The following is a 24,164-nucleotide window of genomic DNA, read 5'->3' as shown; positions in this document are numbered from 1 at the left end:
TACAAAACAGACTATCAAAGTACGCACCCCACCCAAATTTAAATCATAAAATTCAAAAAGCTAATCTACTCAAAAAGAAAAGAAAAAGCACAGAGCGTCCAATAACTGCTTTTGTGAATTACATCACCAATATTTAACTCACAAGGTCAGTAACTAGAGAAAACCCTGCTCTCACAAGTCCTGGTCCTTCGACAGGTCTGAGGCAGTAACTGGGACCAATATTCAGAATTTCCTTAGGAAGCGCTAAAATCACAAAATACACAAATCATAATTTGAACTGTGGAATTCAGCGGGTTCGTAAAATTAGTTTCATAAAATTTGCAAATATTTACTACATGACATTCATGTTAAATTAACATCAGTATTTTCAAGGTCAATATTATGGTTGTTCAACTTCTTGGAGTCACATTTTTGTGATATTTTTAACATCTGACTAAAGCTTCTATCATCACAAGATGCTCACACTGTTTACAAACACTCTGAAGCAGCAGCTGGTGTTCCTCAGTCACATCTTGTTACAATAAATAGAGTAGCAGTTTTAAACTCCAGGTATGTATTTCTTCCACTGATGTGTAAAAAACTTTGCTTTAACTTAAAAAGCTTTTCTCCCTAATGAAGGGAAGACACACAATGAAACAGAGGCAATTTAGGACAAAGTTATTATAACAAGATCACAAATACAGAGATTCTTATGCACGCATAGTGGGAGTACAGCTATCATGCTGAATGACCTAAATGCTAAGTAATATAAATCCTAATAGTATCTTTCATATCATTTTTAATATCTTTTCCCATCCCATTCAAAAAAAATGCAGAAACTTACCCACACAAGCATTGAGGAATAGCCAATCAGTCTTTTTCATCCTGTTTTTAATTTGCTTTAGTTTTTTAAAGTCCACTTCAAGTTCCTCCTTGCTGCCAACAGCACCAGCCAATTCAATCCTCTGAAAATCCATTTTCATTTCAGAGTCCCGTTTCATAGTAGGAGGTGATCTTCTTTGGCTATTCCCACTGCTGCAGCTTCCCCTCCACCGAGCTCGGTCTTGCTCATTTATTATTGAAGAAGCCTCTTCAGTCTCTGCCAACTCTATTGCTTCAATATTATTAGGTCTGGGATGATCACAAACAACACATTTTTTAGCCTTGGCCCAGTTTTCATACGTGCAAATAGAACAAGTCCAATGCTGGGTCCTTGTGTTCGGTTTATTTCTATCATTGTATTCCTCGCAAGGATCAACAGAAAAAGCAACTGGTCTGGAACCAGATCCTGAGGATTGAGGAGATTCTGTGGGACTCCTGGTCCTACGCTGGGATAAGCACTGGGTACATCTGATTGCTCTTGGCCAGTTCAAATAGGTGCACATGTGGCATGACCATTTATTTGCATTTTCCATGCTATAAGAAGACTTAACCCTGGGTCTTGCACTAGAGTCTGGACATATCAAAGGACTACTTCCTCCTTCGGTGCTAGAAGGATCCCAATCTCTACCAACATCACTTGAACCGCTTTTAAATGGATCTTCTGTGATAATTGTTCCACTTGGTCTTTGGGCACGACACATAGTACACTTGATCGCAGATGGCCAGTTTTCATACGTACAATATTCACAAGCCCACTTAATTCCACGTTCTGACATTGTGCTCTTCTTGAAGTGAGTTATGTCAGGCAGGGAGCTATAAATAATTAGGACATGGTTATTAAAACAATAACTATATAATTTCATCTCTGAAAATGTGCCCCAAAACAAAACTACCCTTCAACTTATAAAATAGAAATCTCTCAAAAGAAGCCTGAAAAATTTAACAATGAAGTATCCTTGTTTTTCCAATTTCCATTAGAGACACCAGAGATAAGTCCCAAGGAAAAATCTTAGACCTTGGGATTTAATGATATTGTACTTTAGAATGCAAAAGAGATAAGCAGAAGATAAAAGATTTGTTCTAAAAGGGAAGCAAGTTAAAAAAAAAAAAAAAAAGCTACTAATAGAAATGCTTAATTTAAGCCAGGTCATCATCATCAATTTAGAAAAGTAATCAATAGTTAAGATTCAAAGAGAATGGAAAGAACACAAAAACCAAATAAACACATAACAATTCTCAAATTATGAACATAACACTATCTATGATAGCACAGATTCTTATGCTATCTAGGTACAGTATCATTATGTTTGATTCACTGAAGAATTCAGAAGATCAAACAAAGTCAATTCTAACATTTTGCTAAGAAAGAAAAAAAGCAGCTTAAAAATGCTACTTACTTATCCACTGCTCTTAAAAGCACAGGCAGAAAAGAAAAATGTTGAAGAAGTAATCCTTACATTCATAAAAGTAACACTACGAAATACTGCACCCTCAAAATCTAGTTCTGTCTGGAGCACAAAAAGATAAAAACTGTGTATCACCTATTAGGACAATAAAATCGACGGAACGTCCCTAAGGTAATTACTAGCATATACTCAGTCCAGTAGAATTTTGAATATTCATACTCAAAATATTCAATATTTAAAATATACTAAAAATTTAATTCATACTGAGAATATATTCAACTATTTAAAAGCTTCCTAGACTGGGCTTACTACTAACACTACACTAAAATGAAGACTTCATGATTTAATGCCAACTTAATCTATGAAGTAACTTCCACAGCAAACTTAATAATGACTTTTCTTTTAATGGCTGACACTAAAGCCAGACTCTTCATTTTCTTAAATCCCTCAACTTAATATCATCCTGCCACCTATTTTTAGCCAGAAAAGTGAAAAATCCTAGGCAGAGTAACAGAAGCCTTTGCCTCTCTTTCTCAGGGATTTTTCCTGACCTGAAAAGCTCAAGCTTTCATTTTGTTAAGTGCATTATTGTGTCTCTGTTTGCCAAGTCCTCACCCATTTACAGTGTGAACTCCATTAAGAGGACAAATTCACTACAAGAAAGGCTATAATTTAATAGCTAAAATAAAAATCACACTTACTAAGGTTTTAGTTTCCATGCTATAACCTCCACCTTGCACATGGTTAGAATAAAAGTAAGGTTTTATAAATCAGACCAAAGACAAGATTCAGTCTTCATGTTGGCTCAGATTCTGACTTCCTCAGGAGACACTGGCAAAGCGTGCTAAGTGGTTCTGTCTGACTGTGAATAGCTAGTCCTGTAAAGGAAACCAAAACTGAGTTTCACTTGAAGCCTGCTACTTTATCCAGAAGTATTTATTTAAAAAAAAAAAAAAAAAAAAAAAAAGCCTTTAATCTACTCATTTCTTTTAATAATGGATTATTGTATTAAGCATTTTATTTTTTATGTATTAAGCATTTTAATTTAATAAATCAAATTAATTTAGCAAAAAAAATCAGCTAACTGATTGAGCTGGTCAAATTAGACATAGGAAAGACATTTTTCTCTAAAGCCTTAAACGTGCATGTATGTGCACTAATGGTATGGTTAATATTAACTTAGTAGTGCTAAGTCAGTTCCTGCCCGTATTACTTACTATTGAAGAAAGATGATGTAAACCAAGTAAGCAGAAAAAGCAAAAAATAAATATTGCTTTTATTTAGCCTGAATTCTTTTTCTCCTTCAGCAACTCTATTTTTTCCTTAACCAAGGTTATTTATATTCATATTGCTTAGATTTTGAAATTTAGCTTGTACACAGTGATACACACACTCTAACACCATCCAAAAGTGTGAAGAGCAAGGAACTATAATCATAAGCATCCATAAAATGGGACAATCGAATTTAATGGCAATTTTCATATTCACCAGGCAGTTTCTTCCTTTAGTTTCTCAAGAATGAAATATAAATAAGTTGTTCATGCTACTGGAAAATAACATGATCAAGTAGAAACTTATCATGACAAGAACAAATGACATAATGAATATATATTCAAGGCTACCAGAAGTAATTTCCATATTTCATTTAAAATATTCACATTCAAAATTTCAGGCTTGCTTTAGTAAGTCTTACTTTGATATGCTCATAGGCTCAACTAAACAGCTTGTGACCTTACATTACATTAGCTAATCTTCATGGAACTAATGTGCCAGCACAACATATTTAAATGTCCGCATCTGACAAAAAAAAAAAAAAAAAAAAAAAAAAACTGCCATAAAATAGTCATTGTCATATATGCCTGGTAAATAGCCTCTCTCTTCAAAAATCCAGGTAAGTAAACAATACCAAAACCATCCTCCAAAAGTTTTAAGGTAAGTACATGATATTAAATAATGATGTATATACAGTATCAACTCTACAGGAAATTGAGACTTTGTAGAAATACCACTTTTTAGTAAATGAAAACAAACTCATTGGAGAGGATTACCTGAGAGAGTCATTTGTACATGTTGTAATCAGTAAATGAAATGGAAGAGTAAAGATTACTTTGGCTCAACTACATGATTTTGCATTACTGAGATGAAATTAACACTAAGTACACTTACTTTTTCTTCCAGATGTCAAAAATCCCCCCAAAATAAAATTATTTTTAATAGCAATCAGCTCTAAGAGTTAATATTGTACAGTGAAATAAAACTGTTGCTAAATATCTTTTAAGTTAACGTATAATCATATACCCAAGTAAATCTAATTTACAAGTCTAATTTTACATGTAACAGATTTCCAAATTCTATCCAATGAATCATACTTCAATTAATTGGTACAATAAGAAGCAAAAATAAAATCTGCACAATCTGGACTCTCTTTAAGGAGAAACAGATACAACTTCTACTTTTCAAACAAATATTCCTTGATTCGAATGCAATACCAGCAGTTTCCATTCTGTGGACCAAAGAGTCCATGAATCCATTTCTGTATCCCGCTCTCCCTGTAGACAGATTGAATAATGTCCCCAAGTATATCAATCAGTTTTGATTTTATACTTCCCACTTCAAATACTAATAAAAGCACAAGTATTATGGGCATATGGATTAATGATCAGGGAAAAAGGCTACTAACTCATTTTTAATACTGTCATGCTTAATAATGAATTAGTTAAACCGTATTTGTGAAGTGTTACTAAACACTGCAGAAGAAATAGATCTATATTACAGGCATTCCTCAAAATTGTAGCTACCCTACAACTTCTCCCAACCACCTACTAAAACCCTATCAAAGGAAACTAGAGAAGTGAAATAATCCTCATCAAGTACAAACTTCTTAAGAAACAGAGCAGCTCAACTGCCAGTTAGTTTCAAATGGTAAATCATCCAAAGGACTAATAGCAGTCTTTAAGGTCTGTATTAGCTTTATTAGGTATGAGTCTGTATTCAGTAATATAAATATTAACTCATTAACATAAATTATTGATATAAATATTAATTAACATAAATCTGTAGAAATTTACAAATGCTCAGAAAGCATCTTAGGGGACTAAAAATGAAAGTTATAACTAGCAGGTTATTCCAAGCATGCTGAATTTTCAGGTTCTATTACAGTATCACCTGGCACTCCTGAACTGTAATATTGATACATAAAAAGAACTACTCAACTCTTAAGCCAAAAATCCCACAGTCATTCCCCTCTTTTCTCCCACATCTTTCTACATAATTGTCCATCCTCACAACAGTTAACAGAAAAAACAACTGGCCTTGAGCAAGATCCTGAAGACTGATGATACAGAGGACCCTCTCTCCATAAATCTGACCTCATTTCAGGGCTCCATCACCTTACTGCAGCATCCTCCATTAAACCTCTTCTCTTCCACCCACAGCAAACTCCTAACCCTGACTTCTCCCACACCATGAGGACCTCTGCACCCAGCACAGAAAAGCAGAATCCTCTTGAATCCTGCTCCCCCACCCCCAGAGTCTCTGTCTCTAGTGGTTTCTGTCCAATCAGTTCCTTCCCATCCCCACTGCCATCCACTCTTCTCAGTTCAGGTCAGAACTACTATAATAGCCTCCTAAGCACCTTCCCCTTCTAAATCCACCCAGCTTACTACTACCAGAAAAATCCTCCTAATAGCAAGGCCCTCTTTCTGAAGCAATTCTGCAGTAGTATAAACTCCAAAGTCCTTCCCTCTGCACACACAACCCACCTCACAGACTCCCTCCCAAACACCACACATACCCACCAGCCACATGCGCAGACCAACCCCTGCCCTGTCCAAGATACACGAAGGCACTACCTTACAAACACAAGCACAGCAGATACCCACGCTCAACTTGCGGCAAACCCCATCCCTTCTTTAAAGCTCAGTTCAAGTCTCTTCTCTCTCAGGTTTTTCAAAAGTTTCGGCTTAGGTTGTGATCTGAAAGTCGTGGAATCAAGCCCCAAGTCAGCTCCGTGAACAGCATGGAGCCTGCCTGACTCACTCTCTCTCTCCCCCTCCCTCTGCCCTTCCCCCATCCACACCCTACCCCCCCCCCCCGCCCCACTCCCGCACTTGCTCACACTTGCAAACTCTCTCTCAAATAAACAAATAAATCTTTAAAAAAAGAACTGTGGCTCAGGGGCTCGGGGCATCAAATGGCATGGAATGTGGACCAGTCCTATGTTTAATAAAAATCCACAGAACAGACCACAATGAGTGTCCTATTAAAAAAAAGAAAAAAAAGAGAGAGAGTGGAGCATAGAGCAATTTCAGGCAAAAAGGAGACATTTCAGAGGATGGCATCCACTTCTGTGGCAAGACCTCAGTAGCCAGGGTCCACCACTAACAACTAGGTACAACACCATAGGCACTCCTGAGCTTTTTAACTACTCAAGTTCTTTAATGTAAAGGACACAAAGGGTTTTGTGTCCTTTATGTCCTCTAAAGGTCACAAAACCTTTGGCAATCATTAAATACCCTCTGAGAGTACTAAATCTATGTAAAATTTTGTAAAAAAAATAGTCAAGAATCAGATCTCAAAAATGTGTTGCCCTTCCTTCTCTACAGAGATCATGGTTCCCTGTGTCATCTGTATCTAAGAAGATTTAAATTAAACATACTTGCTAAGGTCCCTTTCCAAAACTTTGTGAACAAGCTGGACAAAGTAAATTCAGTTAAAATAACAAAGTTAAATAACATGCCATGGTGTCCTGCCATGGTGTCCTTGGTCTTCCTAGCACTGTGCCTGATTAGCTGAGCCAATTACCCATACAACTAATACATCTAACTTTATTCCAACTAAACGTAAGTCCCTGAAATATAACAAGAATTATAAAGCTTACATTTTAATATGTGAACATTGCAGAATCACGAAAAACTATAATAAAAACTACAATTCTAATAGTTTTTCTTTCAAACCACTTGGCAATCTATTGATTAGAATGGAAGATCTATAAATACAAAATTAATATATACTATGTCAAAAATCTTGCACAAAATAGTAATACTCTTTTAATCTACTCTCTATTCTTTTTTTTGTTTTGTTTTAAGGTTTTATTTATTTACTTGAGAGAGAGAGCAAACAGGGGGAGGAGCAGAGGGAGAAGCAGACTCTCCAATGAGCAGGGAGCCTGAGCTGGGCTCCAACCCAGGACCATCAGATCATGAACAAAGCTGAAGGCTACTGCTTATCCAACTGAGGCAGCCAGGCAATGCATTCTTTTCAAGAGGAATTCTACTTCTTTAAGTATGTACTAGAACTTTATCTGAGATCTTGCCAACTTCCTCTATACTCTTCAGTTCCTAGACAGTAACAAGAGTAACACATATCTATATATACATACACACACACACACACTATATTTATATACACACATACATACATCTATACACACACACACACATTCAACTACCATAGAACCCATTTCAGTATGGTTCATGCATACAGTTTCAGAGACTTCACAAGTCTATCATGTACCCCCTATTATAATCCCAAACAAAACAAATGTAACCTAACAACCTATAAAAGTTACCAAAGGTCTACAGTACACAGGGCATCTGCAATCTAATTAGATGAAACATGACTACGATTTTCTTAAATATGTATGGCAGTGGATTAGCTGGCATTATCAACCCAGCATTTAAAATATATATATATAACATATGCAAGAATTACAAAGACGCTACCTCACATTCAGAATTTGTTTTTTTTCCACTGTCCTATTTCTGTGTTCATACTAAACAGATGAATCCCAATTAATAAAGTATCCATAGAAACCAGTATACCTATGCCAAACTAAAGGCTATTTTTTTTGCCAAATTGTATGAACATTACTTGTGTGACACAGGAAGGAGAGGTACAAACTTGGAACTTTTAGATAATCAGTGAGTTCTGATGTAAAACAAAGAAAAAGATAAGGGCACAAAGTCACAAAGCTACAGAGTGGCACAACCAGAGATTCTGGCTCCAAAGTTAGTATTATACACAATACTTTATACTGCAGCCCAGTCACTTATTCCCATTATCCAGAATCTGAACTATTAATAAACTGCACTGAATTTCTCACTAAGCAGTCCCTTCCTAGATGACTATGACATACTATGGTTAAATGAGCAAACTTTTGCTTTTTTTTAGGATTTTATTTGGCAGAGAGAGAAATAGAGAATAGAAGCAGGAGAGTGGCAGGCAGAGGGAGAAGCAGACTCCCCACTGAGCGGGGAGCCGGATGCCGTCCTTGATCCCAGGAGACCCTGCTTCTCCCTCTGCCTATGTCTCTGCCTCTCTCGCTCCCTCTCTCTCTGTGTGTGTGTGTGTGTGTGTTTTTCATGAAATGAATAAAATCATTTAAAAAAGTAATAAAATAAAACATTAGCAAATCAAATCCAACAATGTATAAAAAGAATTATACACTACAAGCAAGTGGGGTTTATCCCAGATTGCAAGGCTAGTTCAATGTTCAAAAAATCAAGTAATGCAATCCTTCATTTCAAGAGACTTAAAAAAAAAAAAAAAGATCACATGAATATATGCAGAAAAGGCATTTGACAATATCCAACACTCATTCATGAAGGTGTGGGGCGGGAATTCTCAGCAAACTAGAAATACAGGGCACCTTCCTCAACATGATAAAGAACACATACAAAAAACCGACAGCCAACATATTTAACAATGAAAAACTAGAAACTTCCCTACCAAGATCAGTAATAAGGCAAGATGTTCCCTCTAACCATTCCTTCCAACATCAAATTAGAAATTCTAGCTAATGTTATAAGAGAAAATTATAAGTACACATATTGGGAAGAAAGAGGTAAGATGGTCTTTATTGGCAGATGATATGACTGTCTATGTAGAAAACAAAACAAACAAAAAAATCAACAAACAGCGCCTAGAGCTAATAAGTGATTATAACAAGGCTGCAGGATACAAGGTTAATACACAAAAGTCAATTGCTTTCCTATATACCAGCAATGTACACATGGAACTTGTCCATTCACCTCAGATCATGTGTCACACCTACTGAAGGACATCATCAAGAGATTCATTATAATCCCAACCAAAATGCCAGCAAGTTATTCTGTGGGTATCAATAGAAAAGCAATTTCAGGTTTATACAGAGAAGCATAATTTCCAGAAAAGCCAAAAAGTACTTAAGAGTCTGAGAACTGACTCCCCTAACTTCAAAACTTATATAAAACTACCGTAATCAAGACAGTGTGTTATTGGCAAAACAAGAGACAAATAAGTCAATGCGATAGAACTGAGCCCAGAAACAGAACTACAAATATATAGGTAATTGATCTTTGACAAAGGAGTAAAAGCAACACAATGAAGAAAAGATATCTTTCCAAAAAATGGCACTAGAACAACTAGACATCCACATGCAAAGAATTTACTCTAAACACAAACCTCACATTCTTCACAAAAACTCACACAAAATGGATCACAGACCTAAAATGTAAAATGAAGAACTATAAAATTCCTAGAAGACAAAATAAAAGGAAATCTAGATGACCTAACTATGGGAATGACTTTGGATAAAATATCATAAAAGAAATACCTTAGTATTTCTTATTGAAATTAAAAACTTCCACTCGCAAAACACACTGTCAAGGGAATGACAAGCCAGAAAATACTTGCAAGACGTATCTGCTACAGGACTGTTATCCAAAATTTACAAAGAACTCTTGAAACTTAACAATAACAATCCAATTAAAACATGGGCAAAAGACCTAAATAGACATACCTCACACCAAGGAAGATCCACAGATGGCCAATAAGCCCATGAAAAAATGCTCAACATCTTGTGTCAACAGGAAATTACAAATTAAAACAATGAGATACCACTACACACCTACTAGAATGGCAAAAATCCAGAACACTGACAACACCAAACGCTGGGGAGGACATAGAGCAATAATACTTCTCATTCATTACTGATGCAAATGCAAAATGGTATAGCCACTTAGGAAGAGTGTTTGACAGTTTCTTACAAAACTACACATGCGGGCAGCCCAGGTGGCTCAGCGGTTTAGTGCCGCCTTCCGCCTATGGCACGATCCTGGAGTCCCGGGATCGAGTCCCACGTCAGGCTCCCTGCATGGAGCCTGCTTCTCCCTCTGCCTGTGTCTTGCCTCTCTGTGTCTCTCATGAATAAATAAATAAAATATTAAAACAAAAACAAAACTACACATGCTCTTACCATACAATCCAAGAAGTGTGTGCCTTGGTATTTACCCAAAGTAGTTGAAAGCTTACATCCACACAAAAGTCTACATACAGATGTTTATAACAGCTTTATTCGTAATTCCAAAACTTGCAAGCAACCAAGATGTCCTTCAGTAGGTGTGACACATGATCTGAGGTGAATGGATAAACTGTGGTATAATGAAATACTATTCAGCACTAAAAAGTGAGGGATCAAGCCATAAAAAGACAGAGGAAACTTAAATGCCTATTGCTAAGTGAAGGAGGCCAATATGGGAAATGGCTATATACTCAGTGACTCCAACTACACGATATTCCAGAAAAAGCAAAACTAAGGAGACAGTAAAAAGACCAGTGGTTGCCAGGGGTTCTGGGGAGGGAAGGATGTACAGGCAGGGCAGAGAGGATTTTTAGGGTTGTGAAAATAACGCTGTACAACACTATAATGGTGGATACTTGTACATTCTATAGATTTTGACACATACAGAATGATAGTGTTACCACCTATTATGGAGTGTGGCTGATAATGATTTCTCAGGATAGATTCATCAATTATAACATATGTACCACTCTGTTATGGTTGATTTTGGGGAAAGCTATGCATGTGTTGGGGCAAAGGGATATAGAACTCTCTATACTTTCTGATCAATTTTACTATAAACTTAAATCACTATAAAAATAAAGTTTATTTTTAAAAATTTGTTTAACTTTTCTAGTCACTAATACACAGGAAACATTTTCTTCTTTTAAAAAAACAATCAGGGATCCCTGGGTGGCGCAGCGGTTTGGCGCCTGCCTTTGGCCCAGGGCGCGATCCTGGAGACCCGGGATCGAATCCCGTATCAGGCTCCCGGTGCATGGAGCCTGCTTCTCCCTCTGCCTGTGTCTCTGCCTCTCTCTCTCTCTCTGTGACTATCATAAGTAAATAAATAAAAAAAAAAAATTAAAAAATAAAAAATAAAATAAAAATAAAAATAAAAATAAAAATAAAAATAAAAAAAATCAAAAAAAATAAAAATAAAAATAAAATAAATAAAATAAAATAAAAATAAAATAAAAAAACAATCAGCTCTCAAAGAATGATGAGTTTTTAAAAGGCCACAGGAATTTTGGTTTGAACCTAAAGCTGCTCTAAAAAATAAAACCAAATCTGAAATATAGCCACACCTAAAATGTTACATTAAAAAAAAATAAAGGACACAAATATTAGTATGAAGAGCTCCCACTGGCCAAATTTGGATTAACCTGAGCATCAACATAAACAATGACAATAAAGATTTTATTTAAAAAAATACATTTTACTAATTTATTTTAGAGGAGAGAAAGAGAACAAGGGGACGGGGAGAGCACAGGGGGATGGAGGAGGAAAGAACCTCAAACACAGTCTATGCTGGGCAGAGCCAGATGCAGGGCTTGATCCAGGACCTTCAGATCATGTACCTGAGCTGAAACCAAGAGGCAGGTGCTCAACAGACTGAGCCACTCAGCGCCCCAACAATAAAGCTTTTAAAACACTGACTAAAATAAAAATCTGTAAGTCTTCACAGACATTGACAAACACACAAATAAGCAAATAAGAAGAGAAAGGTCTTCCTTACAGTAAAAATCCAACGAATAAATGCAAAAAGAGTAACTGGATTAGAAAAAAAATCACCATTTGGCAATCACCAAAGGATGTTAAACTAGTTAACAATAGCTAGTTATGTTAAAAAAATCATCAGTGGGAAAAAAAAAATCATCAGTGGATGTTAAAACTAGTGGGTGAAAATCTGAGATTAACCAGATATTTATTCATTCATTTATTTATTAAGATTTTATGTATTTATTCATGAGAGGCACAGAGAGAGAGGTACAGGCACAGGCATAGGGAGAAGCAGGCTCCATGCAGAGGGACTCGATTCCAGGACCCCGCCCCGAGCCAAGGGCAGACGCACAACTGCTGAGCCACCCAGGCGTCCCTAACCAGATATTTAAATAGTTTCCAGTATGTCCCCACAATAATAACTGGTATATTTCAAAATCTGATAGACATTACCATAACCAAATAATCAGAAGTTAACCATACAGTTAATGACATCATTTGCTTCCCGACATGCTATATGAAGAACATAGCATCACTTCTGTGGAATTCTTGTCAAAAAGTGCATAATCTGACTCCAAATATCAGACACAGCATATTAAGAAACCTTCCACAGAATAAGTAATCCTATGTTCTTCAAAAGCATCAATATCATGAGATATAAAGGCTTTACTGTTCCAATTAAAGGACCTTATATAAAACTGGCAAAAGACTGCAACACATAATCTGAGATTTTCTTTTGCCTTCATAAAAAACATTGATGGAGTAACAAAAGTTGAGCAAGATTTGTAGAATCTTGGGGCACCTGGCTGGCTCAGTTCATAGAGCATGTGACTCAATCTTGGAGATGGAAGTTCCAGCCCCATACTGGATGTAGATATTACTTAAAAAGATATAAATAAATAGCGAAACCTCCATCTTAAAAAAAAGATTTGTTGAATCTTACTAAAAATTACATAATAATAATCATACAATGTTAATTTCCTGATTTTGATCATTATATTGTGGTTATGTAGCATAAAGTCCTTGCTTTTTAGGAAATATACACCGAAATATTTAAGGATAATGGGATATCAAGCCTGCAACTCATTTTTAAACAGTTCTGGGGAAAATATAGATTTGTTATTTATATATATATATATATATATATATATATATACACACACACACACACATCATACAGTAAATCTTACCACTTACAAAATACTTTCACATATATTATTTTTATCCTGACAAAAATCATGGATTAGGTATAGAAGAGTCCTTTTTATCAGAGAATAAATATGCCTCCTATACCCTAAACCTTTCTCAAGAATTAGCCCTTCTTTCCATCCCTATCATTAAGCCCTAGTTCATCGTTTCTTTCCTCAACTATTTTTCTAACTGATCTTCCTACCCTCGTACTCCACATCTCTACCAGGGTGGTCAAAAAAGAAAGAAAAAAAAAATCTGATGTTGCTATTCTGCTGCTCTGAAATTTTCAAGAGCATCCCACTGAAGTTAAAATCCTAAACAGGGCATCAAAGATCATTCCCTGATAAAATCTTTCAAAAAGAAGAAGGAAGAGGAGGAGAAGGAGGAGAAGAAAGACCCATTTATTTGAGAGAGCAAGAGATCAGGAGCAGGGGGAAAGAGAGAAGCAAGCTCCCCACTGAGCAGGGAACCCGATGTGGGGCTCCATCCCAGGACCCTAGGATCATGACCTGAGCCAAAGACAGACGTTTAACCAACTGAGCCACCCAGGTGCCCCATGACAGATCTTTAAGTATCCCCTCACTCTTCCAAACACAAACATACACACACTTCAAGAATATACTACAATACTATCCTTTAGTGATTTTACTAGGGCCTCTCACCAAAGTGCTAATTTGAAATCTACTTTAATCTACTATGGGAAGATGAGTTCCATCTCTTGATATTTATATTCGTTTCTCTCAATACAGGAAGATGTATTGCGCTTCATAGACACAAGTTCAAGTCCCTCACCATCCTTTACTGACTCACAGGGTATTGGCCAAATGCTTAAGACTCAAGGGTCTTCATTGAAAAGAAATTACAATAACAATGCCACATCTGTCTTTAAGTAGGTACTAAAGCCAGTAACCTCAAGATCCATATCCAATAATTAATATTACCAACAACAATTGCCGACTTCAAACAATACCACCTTAAATTACGTATGGAACTTTAGGTCATGGAACACTTGTATTACTTCACTTAATCCTAAGAACCCTCAGGTACTCTCCCCCCCTAAGGTACCTTGAATCTCCCTGAGGTACAAATACATTCATTTTAATGACACGGAATCCAGGGCTCCAGGAAAGGTAAAATGATTTGCCTAGTGTCACAAAGCTTTACGAAGTAAACCCCAGATTCTGACTCCTGTTTTTTTCGCATTCGTGTACCACAGCCTTCCAGGATCACAAAAGCATTTCCTTAGAATAAAACACGAATATTAAGTGACAAGACAGGCTGACGTTATAGTCACTGTCTCTAGCTACCACAAGGCACTGACATTACTCCAAAACAAGCCCCAAAATCTTTATTTTCCTCCAGAATCCCCTACCACACCCCCAGGTCCAGCCACCATCAACTCTCCTGCGGATTAGGACAAAGCCTCTCCACTAGTCTTACAGCTTTCTACTCTACCCACCATCCTCACACAGAAGCCAGATGGATCCTTTAGAAACGTAAACCAAATCACAACACAAGAATTTAAAACCCTCTAATGGCTTCCCAATCCATTCAGAATAAAATTAAAATCTGCCAGCCTTTCTTGAAAATCTCTACATAGAAAAATGGAGTTCATTCTGTTCCCTTTTACCAGCAAGCTCTCACATTAGCTTTGTATTTGAAATCTCTTCTGCCTAGAATGCTCTATCCCCAGATTTTCATATGGCCAGCTGTCATCACTGAGATAGATCTAGGTTTAAATACCACCTCCACAGAAAGATTTTCCCTGACCACTCAGTCACATCCACCACATCACCCTGCTTGCTTTATCTGCATGGCTCTTACCACTATCTGGTTTTTTGTTTGTTTGTTTGCTCCTAGATTGCCTCTCCATATAGGAATGCAAATACAAGTAATTTGCCTTGTCCACCTGGATACCACAATATCCAGTAGAATTGCTTTTGGAAGAGTGAATTTCAGGTTGTCACTAAATGTTTTAATTTCAGTAGCCTCTGTAACAGTGTTTTATATTATCTACTTTTTGAAAATCCTAAACTTCAGAGCACACAGTAGGTGCCCAATAATTAACCTGCTAGATGAATTTCTATAAAAAAAAAATGCCTTCAAATTCTCAACTTAATAAATATCCCACACACACACATATTCCAGCATACACACACACACAGAGACAGAGTAAGAAGACAAAATTCTTCTGCCTTCCTATCTGTGAAGATGATCCATTCTAAAGAGGACCACTCTACCTTTCTAATTCCCAGCCACAATACTAGCTCTGGGATAAGTGAGGCAGGGGGGACTCTATAGGAGTGCCTTTCCAATCTCATCCACATGCTTTAGTTATCCTAAAGCTGCTGGTACCGAAACAGGACATGTCATTTTCACATCTCCATGCCTTCACACACAGGTTTGCTTCTGCACAGGATGCTTGCCCATTTCCACCCTCCATTCTTACCCGCTTTCAGAAACCTACTTACTTCTGTGAGGACCAGCTTAAATGTCCCCATCTCCCTAAAGCCCTTCCTGACACAAACCTAACCTTATGCTAACGTTTCATAGTTTTGTGAATTATGGTTTCCAATGATCGCCTGTGAAAAATTCACCTTTATGTGTCTATAAACAATGTCTGCTCTCCAATCGTCACTTACTCATCATTTAGGCAATAAAAAGCAATGAAATATTCCACTGGTATTCAAAGGGTAGAATTTCAAAAAAATATTAGTCAAAATTAGTTCTGCGAATTAATATAGCTCCCATTTAAACAAACTTTAGCTTCACTAAATACCAAAAAATTAATTTTTATAATAAAAATTTGTAATAACTTATTACCCCAACTAAAAAAAGCTAGGGATTTAAAACTTTTTGTTAGGGATCCCTGGGTGGCGCAGCGGTTTGGCGCCTGCCTTTGGCTCAGGGCGTGATCCTGGAGACCCGGGATCGAATCCCACATCGGGCTCCTGGTGCATGCAGCCTGCTTCTCCCTCTGCCTGTGTCTCTGCCTCTCTCTCTCTCTCTATCATAAATAAATAAAAATTTAAAAAAATTAAAAAAAAGAAAAAAAACTTTTTGTTAAAAATCACAAAAATAAAAAATAAAATAAATAAATAAAAATCACAGAAATGATGTCCTCCCTTCAGAATTCCAATCAAAGTGATAACAGAGTTACCGTATAACCCAGCACTTCCACTGCCAGGTATATACTCAAGAGAAATGAAAACCTTTGTCCACCCGAATACTTGTACAGGTATTCATAGCAGCATACTTCGTAACAGCCCAAAAGCAGAAACCTAAATGTCCATCAATCGATAAATGGATAAACATAAACAAAATGGGCTATATCCATACACTATTAATTATTCAGCCATTTTAAAAAAGCACTGATACATGTTACAACATGAATAAGCCTTCAAAACATTATGCTAAGTGAACGGAGTCAGACACAAAAGGTGTCATATTATAGGATTCCACTTATAAGAAATGTACAAAATAGGGACACCAGGGTGGCTCAGCAGTTGAGCATCTGCCTTCTGCTCGGGGCGTGATCCCAGGGTCCGGGATCAGGTCCCGCATTGGGCTCCTTGCAGGGAGCCTGTTTCTCCCTCTATGTCTCTGCCTCTCACTCTCTGTATCTCTCGTGGATAAAATCTTTAGGGGATCCCTGGGTGGCTCAGCGGTTTAGCGTCTGCCTTCAGCCCAGGGTGTGATCCTGGGGTCCCGGGATCGAGTCCCACATCAGGCTCCCTGTATGGAGCCTGCTTCTCCCTCTGCCTGTGTCTCTGCCTCTCTGTGTCTCATGAAGAAATAAATAAAATCTTTTAAAAATAAATAAATAAAATATTAAAAAAAAAAGGTACAGAATAAGCAAAACCATAGAGACAGATTAGTGGTTCCCAGGAACTGGGGCCAAAGAGGGAATGACTGGCTAAGAGGTACAGTTTTTGGGGTGATGACATGTTCTGCATAGTGGTGATGGCTACACAACTTTGTGAATACACTAAGAACCAATGAATTATATACTTCTTCAAAAGGATGAATTTTGGAGCACCTGGGTGGCTGTCAGTTAAGCGTCTGCCCCCCACGTGGGGCTCCCTGCTCAGCTGAGAACCTGCTTCTTCTTCTCCCTCCGCCCACCCCCCTGCTCCTGCACCCTCTTTCAAATAATAAAATCTTTTTAAAAGGGGTGGGGGTGAACTTCATAGTATATGAAATAAACTTCAATGAAGCCGTTACTTTAAAATTAAGAAAAAAATGAAAAGATACGCAACAAGCTTTATGCATTCAAATATTTTCTTATTTATGTGAATTCAAGCCACATAAAATTCTGACTTACCAAATGGTGAAAAACCAAAATCACACTGTGTTGGTTAGGGAGAGAGTGGGACAGCCTGCTCTAAATACAGGAACTATAAAAATAAGGAAATTCGTTTTTTCACTACTGAAAAGTTAAATTCACTAGGCAGCTGAAAAATTATCAACTTTATATTCAATTTACCTGACTAACATCCATTTAAAAACTCAAATTGATGGTTCTTGTCAAAAATGTCATCTTAACCAAAATAACACCCTTCCAGAAAGCAAAGAATGCTTACTAATCCAGATTTCTTAAATAGTAATAATCCCGGTATCAACTCCATGGAAGTGCCTTTTATGGATGCCAACAGCCTAAGTAAAAATGCCTAATAATATTTAGAAAGTTCATTAATAAACTAATTTTGTCTTTGATTATGCTAAAAAGGTTTCTGCTGCTTAAAAGAGTTTTTATGTAAACTACTTTCTAAAAAAAAGTCAATTACAAGGAAAAATATTCTGATGAACTGAAAAGAGGTCAAGTTTCCACATATGTGCAATGGATAATTCAAGATTGTTTACTGCTAAGAGACTATGTATCCATAAAATACCAAGCCTCCTACTCACACACACAACAGAAACATATACACCTATTTTCCTGCTACATCAGCACCCACCTATGTACTATATAATTACACATATTATCTTTGGTATACAAAAATACTATGGACTGGCTTGTGTTTTCTTCCAACAGCGTTGACAGGTAGCAGTGAATCACACATTCTCCTGTGTCTCATCTGCCTCATGATCAATGACACATGCTGCCAACATCTGAGGTTAAGGATCCAAACTGAGACTACAGATTATTTTCTCCTTCTCATGATGCTAAATGTTACCTGTATACAAATATGGAATGACCTCTTAGTGTCACTGGAGCCAAACTCAAACCGAACTGCACGAGACTCAAATCTGAAGTAAACCACACAACTACAGTACTTCTGTTTATTTGAATACATGATCATTACCAAATTGTTGAGCACACTCTACAGTAAGAAAACCACACTAATAATAGAAATAAACATACCGACCAAGAAAAAAAAAATTTTTTAAGGGACAGACATAACTTCAAGCATTTTATCTCATATGTCCTCAAAATTCCAGAAACCCCACTACTTAAAAGACTACAAAGAGAATACCCTAGAACACTTCTATGACCAAAAATACTTTGTCAGAGTATGCATCCATTCAGATTTCAGTGCTGAATATACGGTCTTCACAGAAAAAAAATTCATACCTATTTCTCAGAGGTCTTAAAATTTAATTTGGAATCAGAATAAAAACATAAAAAGATATATTGAAATCCAGGATAACATATGCTAAGAAAAAAAAAGGAGAGTTCCACATGCACACACACAAAAAGGAGTGAATAGATCCCTTGAGGTTGAAATAGCCAGAAAGGCTTTTCAAGAGACAGGACTCAACCTGGCCGCAAAGAGAGTATCCATGAATACAGCGGAAGAGGGTTTCAAACAGAAAGAAAGGCCAAAGGAGGGACTTCACAGCAGCAACAAACAAGTTAGTTTGGCTAGCGGGAAGAATCCACAAAAGGGGAGAAATAAGAGTTAAGACTGAAGTGGATCAGGGCCAGGTTACAAAGAAACCTGAACACCACACCAAGAAGCTTAAACCTTACTTTGCATGTAAGTGCTCTGGAAGGTTTTAGGTTGTGATGTGACGAGAGCAGAGTGTTAAAACGTTCAAGATATTATTTACCCAGAGTATCAGCAAGCATAAATATTCCAAATGAAACAGGACATCACAGAGAAAATGTGTTCAAAGCCTGGGCATAAGTTTATTACTAGAAGAGGAGGGAGGCAGCAGCGATGCTCAAATAATAAAATTTAAACCAAGTTAAATAAAAACTTAAGTGCTGTACTTTTCCAACTCCCATTTATTTAAAGTTCCCACTTATTATAAAAGCAATATAAGTGGAAAGCACATCGAACAACCCTCACTATATCAGTGACACATAGAAGGCCATTTGCCTCAAATATTGTACAACTGGATGGTGGGTTCCAGAACTGTGTTAGCCCTCAGCCCTTAAAAATGTGATAAGCCATAACCCTTATCAGCGTTAAGGCAGGTTGAGGCCAGAAGTTGAAAACACACTACCGAGTTCATCACACTAACCCAAGCACGTTTCAAAAGTAAATAAATGAGCGTTTTAATGCTCTCAATCATTAATAAAAGGTGCTGAAACATCAACAGAAATAAAAATCCCTCGTGACATTCAACTATCCTCCCCAGAGATTAAAATGAGTCGGTACTGTCCTCTCAGTTTCCCTGATAGCCCAGTAAGACCAATGCTATGAAATCTCCGCAAAGTGAATGCATCATCTTAAAAAAAAAAAAAAAAATCAAGAGACAGCAGGGTTCTAAATTTCTTTAGCATTCCCTCATTCAATTAACAATAACCACCAGAATGGATTCAGCTTTGTTTTGCACGGACGTAGCTTCTGTGACTTTTCCAAGGCCCTTGGCACAAACCAAGATCAAAATTCTTCACGGTTTCCCCTGGCGTAGGGTTTGTACACTGAGTCATCCACGTTTGATCTAGACGGGGGGGGGGGGGGGGGGGGGGGGGGGGGGGCGGGGGGGTACCCTTGAGGCAGCACAAGTGATAATAAAGTCCAACTTAAAAAAAAAAAAAAAAGGAGACCACGGAGAGAGCAGCGCCGCTCGTTAGGGCTCTCTGAGACTTTAGGGTTTCTCAAGCGTATCCCCAAAGCACTGTTCCTGTAGGTTCGGTTTCCTGACAGCACCACGGATCGCACCAACACACCGGGCCCAGAGGACGGCGCTTCACCTGCCTGGTCTGGGGGAGTTGGGGGGGGGGGGGCGGGGAGGTGCGGGGAAGAGCCTCGATCCGCAGAAACTCAAGAAATCTGCAGCCAGAGAGTCTCAAAACACCAGTTTTGTGCCTGAGATAATGGGCCGCTTCAAAGTTCCCAGGCTGAACACCCAGGCTGCCGGTCCCCAGTGCTTGACGCAAGGGTTCCTTACAGTCCTTTTGTCTGTTCAAACGAGCCTCGGCAAGCGGCGGCGGCGGCCGAGATCCTCGCCCTGGGCCCCGGTCACCGCGAGCCCCGCGGGCCACGTCCCTCGGCCGGGCTGCAGCTCCTCCTCCGCGGCCCGGCCCCGTCGCCCCGCACCTCTGTTTTCCGAGACTCGGCACCTCGGGGGGGGCGGCCGGGAAGCGGCCGAAGGGCCGCAATACAAGTTTGGAGGCCAGCAGCAACTCGCGGGGATGGAACAAGTATCGGGGCCTATTGCAGAGCAGGGGCGAAGGGGGGAAGCCCCGCTCCCCGCTCCCCTGCCCGTGGGCGGCAGGGAACCAAGTCGGGGGGCGGAGGGGGGGCGGGGAGGGGAATCTGGCGGAAGAGAGGTAGCCGCGGCGGATCGATGGCCGGTAAACAAGCGCGGCGGCGGCCCCCTCCCCCCGCCCCCGCCCCCGCCCCCGCCCCTGCCCTGCCCGGGCCGTCCCCGCACCCGGAAAGCCCAAGATGGGAGCGCGGCGGCGGCCGAGCGGCCTCCCTCCCCCCGCCCGCGACGCCGCCCCGGGGAGCAAGGGGGCCGCGAGGGGCCTGCAGTGGGGCGCCTCCCGGGGCCCGGTTACCTGGCGGCCGCGGCTCCTGCTCCGGCTCCGGCTCCTGCTCCCCGTCCGGTGCTCAGCGCCCGGCGGCGGCGGCGGCGGCGGCGGCGGCGGCGGCGGCGGCGACTCCCCCCCGAGCAGCCCGCGGCGACTCCCCGAGCCCGGCCCCTCTCCGCCTCCCTCCGCGCCGCCTCCGCCCTCTCCCCTCAGTCAGGACATGGTCTCCGCGGGCCCGCGCGCGGCTCCCGGCTCCCGGCTCCCGCGGGCAGGAGGGTGGAGAGCAGGCGCGGAGGCGCGGGGCGCTCCGGGGGGACGGGGCGGGCGAGCGGCGGGGGGCGGCCTCGGGCGCTGCGGCTCCTAATGGCGTCGGCGAGGGGCCCCGGAGCCAAATAAACCCCGCGGCGAGCAGCACAACGTCAAGGCCGGACCCCGCCGCTCGCCGCCCCGTCATTGGCCCGGAGGCCGCCAGCGGCGCAGCCAATGGGCGGCCGCCTCTTTCCGGGCGCAGGAGGCGGGCCGCGGGGGGGTGACGTCATGCCGGCGCCCGGCCCCGATTGTGAGGCTGCGGCCGGCCTGGGCGGCGTGCGGGGCACGCTGGGAGGCGGCGGGGCGGCGTGACGTAACGCGCGGCGCGGGGGGGGGGGGGCGGGGACGCAGGCGACGTGCCCGGGGCGGCCCCTCGGCTGACCCGGTCGCGATGCCCCGACGGAGCCACCTGTTCGCCCGCCTCCCGAGCCACCCCTGGGGGCCGGGTCTCCCGACTCTCGCTCCAAGACCCAATATTAAGAGTTTTTATTGGACTTTTTTTTTTTTACAATGTCTGTTTTTTGCATAAGCGCTGCCCGCGAGGCGCCTGCCCATAGCTACGTGTGGACGCGGGTGTTCGTGGTGCATATCGTGCGCGCGCGCCGGTCGGCGAGGGGAGGCCGCGGAGCCCTTGCTCCCCGCTCCCCCCACCCCCTCCTGCCTCCCCTAGGGCCGCCTGCTCTGCAGCACGGAGAGGATCAGCTTCTCTGTAAATCGGAAATGTAAAGGCAGAGGGTACATCGCAACCCTTGGAAGAAGCCCTGCCGGGAGAATCCCCAGAGCCCAAGGCTTACACAGGATATGTGATAGGGCGATGCATTCTGAATGTTTCTTATTTGACTTTAAATATAGCCAAAGAGGAATGAATGAATCAATGAATCAATGAATGAATCCAAAGAGGAATGAATGAATGAATGAATGAATAAATAAATAAATAGATAGAGCCAAAGAGGAAAAAATGAGAATAATATCATGGATAGTTTTACTAAAAGAAGTCTCCCAGTTTCGGAAGAGAAAGAAAAGAAAGAAAAGAAAGAAAGAAAAGAAAAAAAGAAAGAAGAAAGAAAGAAAAAAGAAAAGGAAGAAAGAAAGAAGGAAGGAAGAAAAAAGAAGGAAGGAAGGAAGAAGAGAAAGAAAGAAAGAAGAAAGAAAGAGAAAAGAGAAAGAGAGAAAGAAAAAGAGAAAGAAAGAAAAAGAGAGAAAGAGAAAGAAAGAAGGAAGGAAGGAAGGGGAGAGAGAGAAAGAAAGAAAGAAAAGAAAGGAAAAAGAAAAAGAAAGAAAGAAAGAAAGAAAGAAAGAAAGAAAGAAAGAAAGAAAGAAAAGAGAAAAGAAAAGAAAGAAGAAAAAGAAAAGAAAGCAAAGAGGGATCCCCGGGTGGCTCAGCGGTTGAGCACCTGCCTTCAGCCCAGGGCCTGATCCTAGAGACCCAGGATAGAGTCCCGCATGGGGCTCCCTGCATGGAGCCTGCTGCTCCCTCTGCCTGTGTCTCTGCCTCTCTCTCTGTGTCTCTCATGAATAAATAAATAAAATCTTTCAAAAATACATACATATAGCCAAAGAGCTAAGCCGTTTAGCCTTTTGCTAAAAAGCCCACGAATTTTCACATTTTTCCAGCTGGGGAGCTTTGTTTTTCTTAGTGGGACTTGGCTTTGAGTTCTTCCTACTTCGAGACTGCATTTCAAGAATTTGAAAGACCTTAAAGTGCAGCAGCAACTCGTTAAAAGGTGTAGACCTCTTTGTTACCTGTTGAAGAACCATATCACTGTCAAAGGGCGTTAGCAGTTGTATTGGACACCCCAGCGTCAATAGGAAGAATTACTGAGGGTTTAATTGGATTTTTGAAACTGGGAGACTTCTTTTAGTAAAACTGTCCATGATATTATTCTCATTAAAAGCTAAGGGTAGGAGATCCCTGGGTGGCTCAGCAGTTTGGTGCCTGCCTTTGGCCCAGGGCGTGATCCTGGAGTCCCAGAATCGAGTCCCATGTCGGGCTCCCTGCATGGAGCCTGCTTTTCCTTCTGCCTGTGTCTCTGCCTCTCTCTATCATGAATAAATAAATAAAATCTTTAAAAAAAAAAGCTAAGGGTATGTGTGTGTAGCCTTACTATGGCCGCTTAAGAAGAACCTTGTAGAGCTACCCCTCACCAAAGACCTTTCATGATGTTGGGACATTTTGTCCTCACAGTGACAGAGATTTTCAACAATCCCCATCTTCCCAGAATATTACTTGGTCAAAGACTTGTCAATAAATTGAGTTTAATCGGCAACAGTCATTTGCCTACAAAACTTAACAGGTATTCTCAAACATGTAATTAACACGGCTGTAGCTTAAACACCATGTTAGTAAGTAAGAACAAATGGTCCAACCTATATTTCACTTTGAAAATGTTTTAAGAGCTTCTGATTTCCTCCAGCTTCCCCTTCCTGCACCTCAGTTGGCAAACCACCTCACCTACGAGTCAACAAGAATCGCAGAACTCGGTGTTTTTGTTTAGTTTGAGTTGTAGTTGATTTTGTTAAGAGAAGGGGGTATTAAAAAAAAAGAGAGAGAGAAGGGGGTATTGTCGGGCTAAGGCTTATGAAGTCTTCACTCGAGGTAGCAAATGTAAAGCAAGCATCCTGTGCCAAGGAACGAGAAGTACAC

At 40.2% G+C, this 24,164-nt stretch overlaps 1 protein-coding gene across 3 annotated transcripts in view; it reads right to left on the bottom strand.

Moving 5' to 3' along the window:
• Positions 1-21,340, bottom strand: part of ZRANB1 (zinc finger RANBP2-type containing 1) — a 57,230-nt gene extending 35,890 nt beyond the window's left edge. The window contains exons 1-3 of one of the 3 annotated variants that reach the window (XM_038579057.1): positions 21,239-21,336; positions 2,969-3,145; positions 824-1,674 (exon numbers count right to left, since the gene is read on the bottom strand). In XM_038579057.1, the coding sequence (XP_038434985.1) occupies positions 824-1,674; positions 2,969-3,009 (892 nt within the window). In that variant the 5' untranslated portion in view covers positions 3,010-3,145; positions 21,239-21,336. Of the gene's footprint in view, positions 1-823; positions 1,675-2,968; positions 3,146-21,238 lie in introns of those variants that run through there. The other 2 variants (XM_038579058.1, XM_038579059.1) reach the window with 2 other exon arrangements.
• Positions 21,341-24,164: the final 2,824 nt, after the last annotated feature.

Source organism: Canis lupus, chromosome 28, assembly GCF_011100685.1.
Source record: "Canis lupus familiaris isolate Mischka breed German Shepherd chromosome 28, alternate assembly UU_Cfam_GSD_1.0, whole genome shotgun sequence".
NCBI classification, from domain to species: Eukaryota; Metazoa; Chordata; class Mammalia; order Carnivora; family Canidae; genus Canis; species Canis lupus.
The sequence above is the reverse complement of the archived record's forward strand: the minus strand, read 5'-3'. Positions and strand labels throughout refer to the sequence as shown.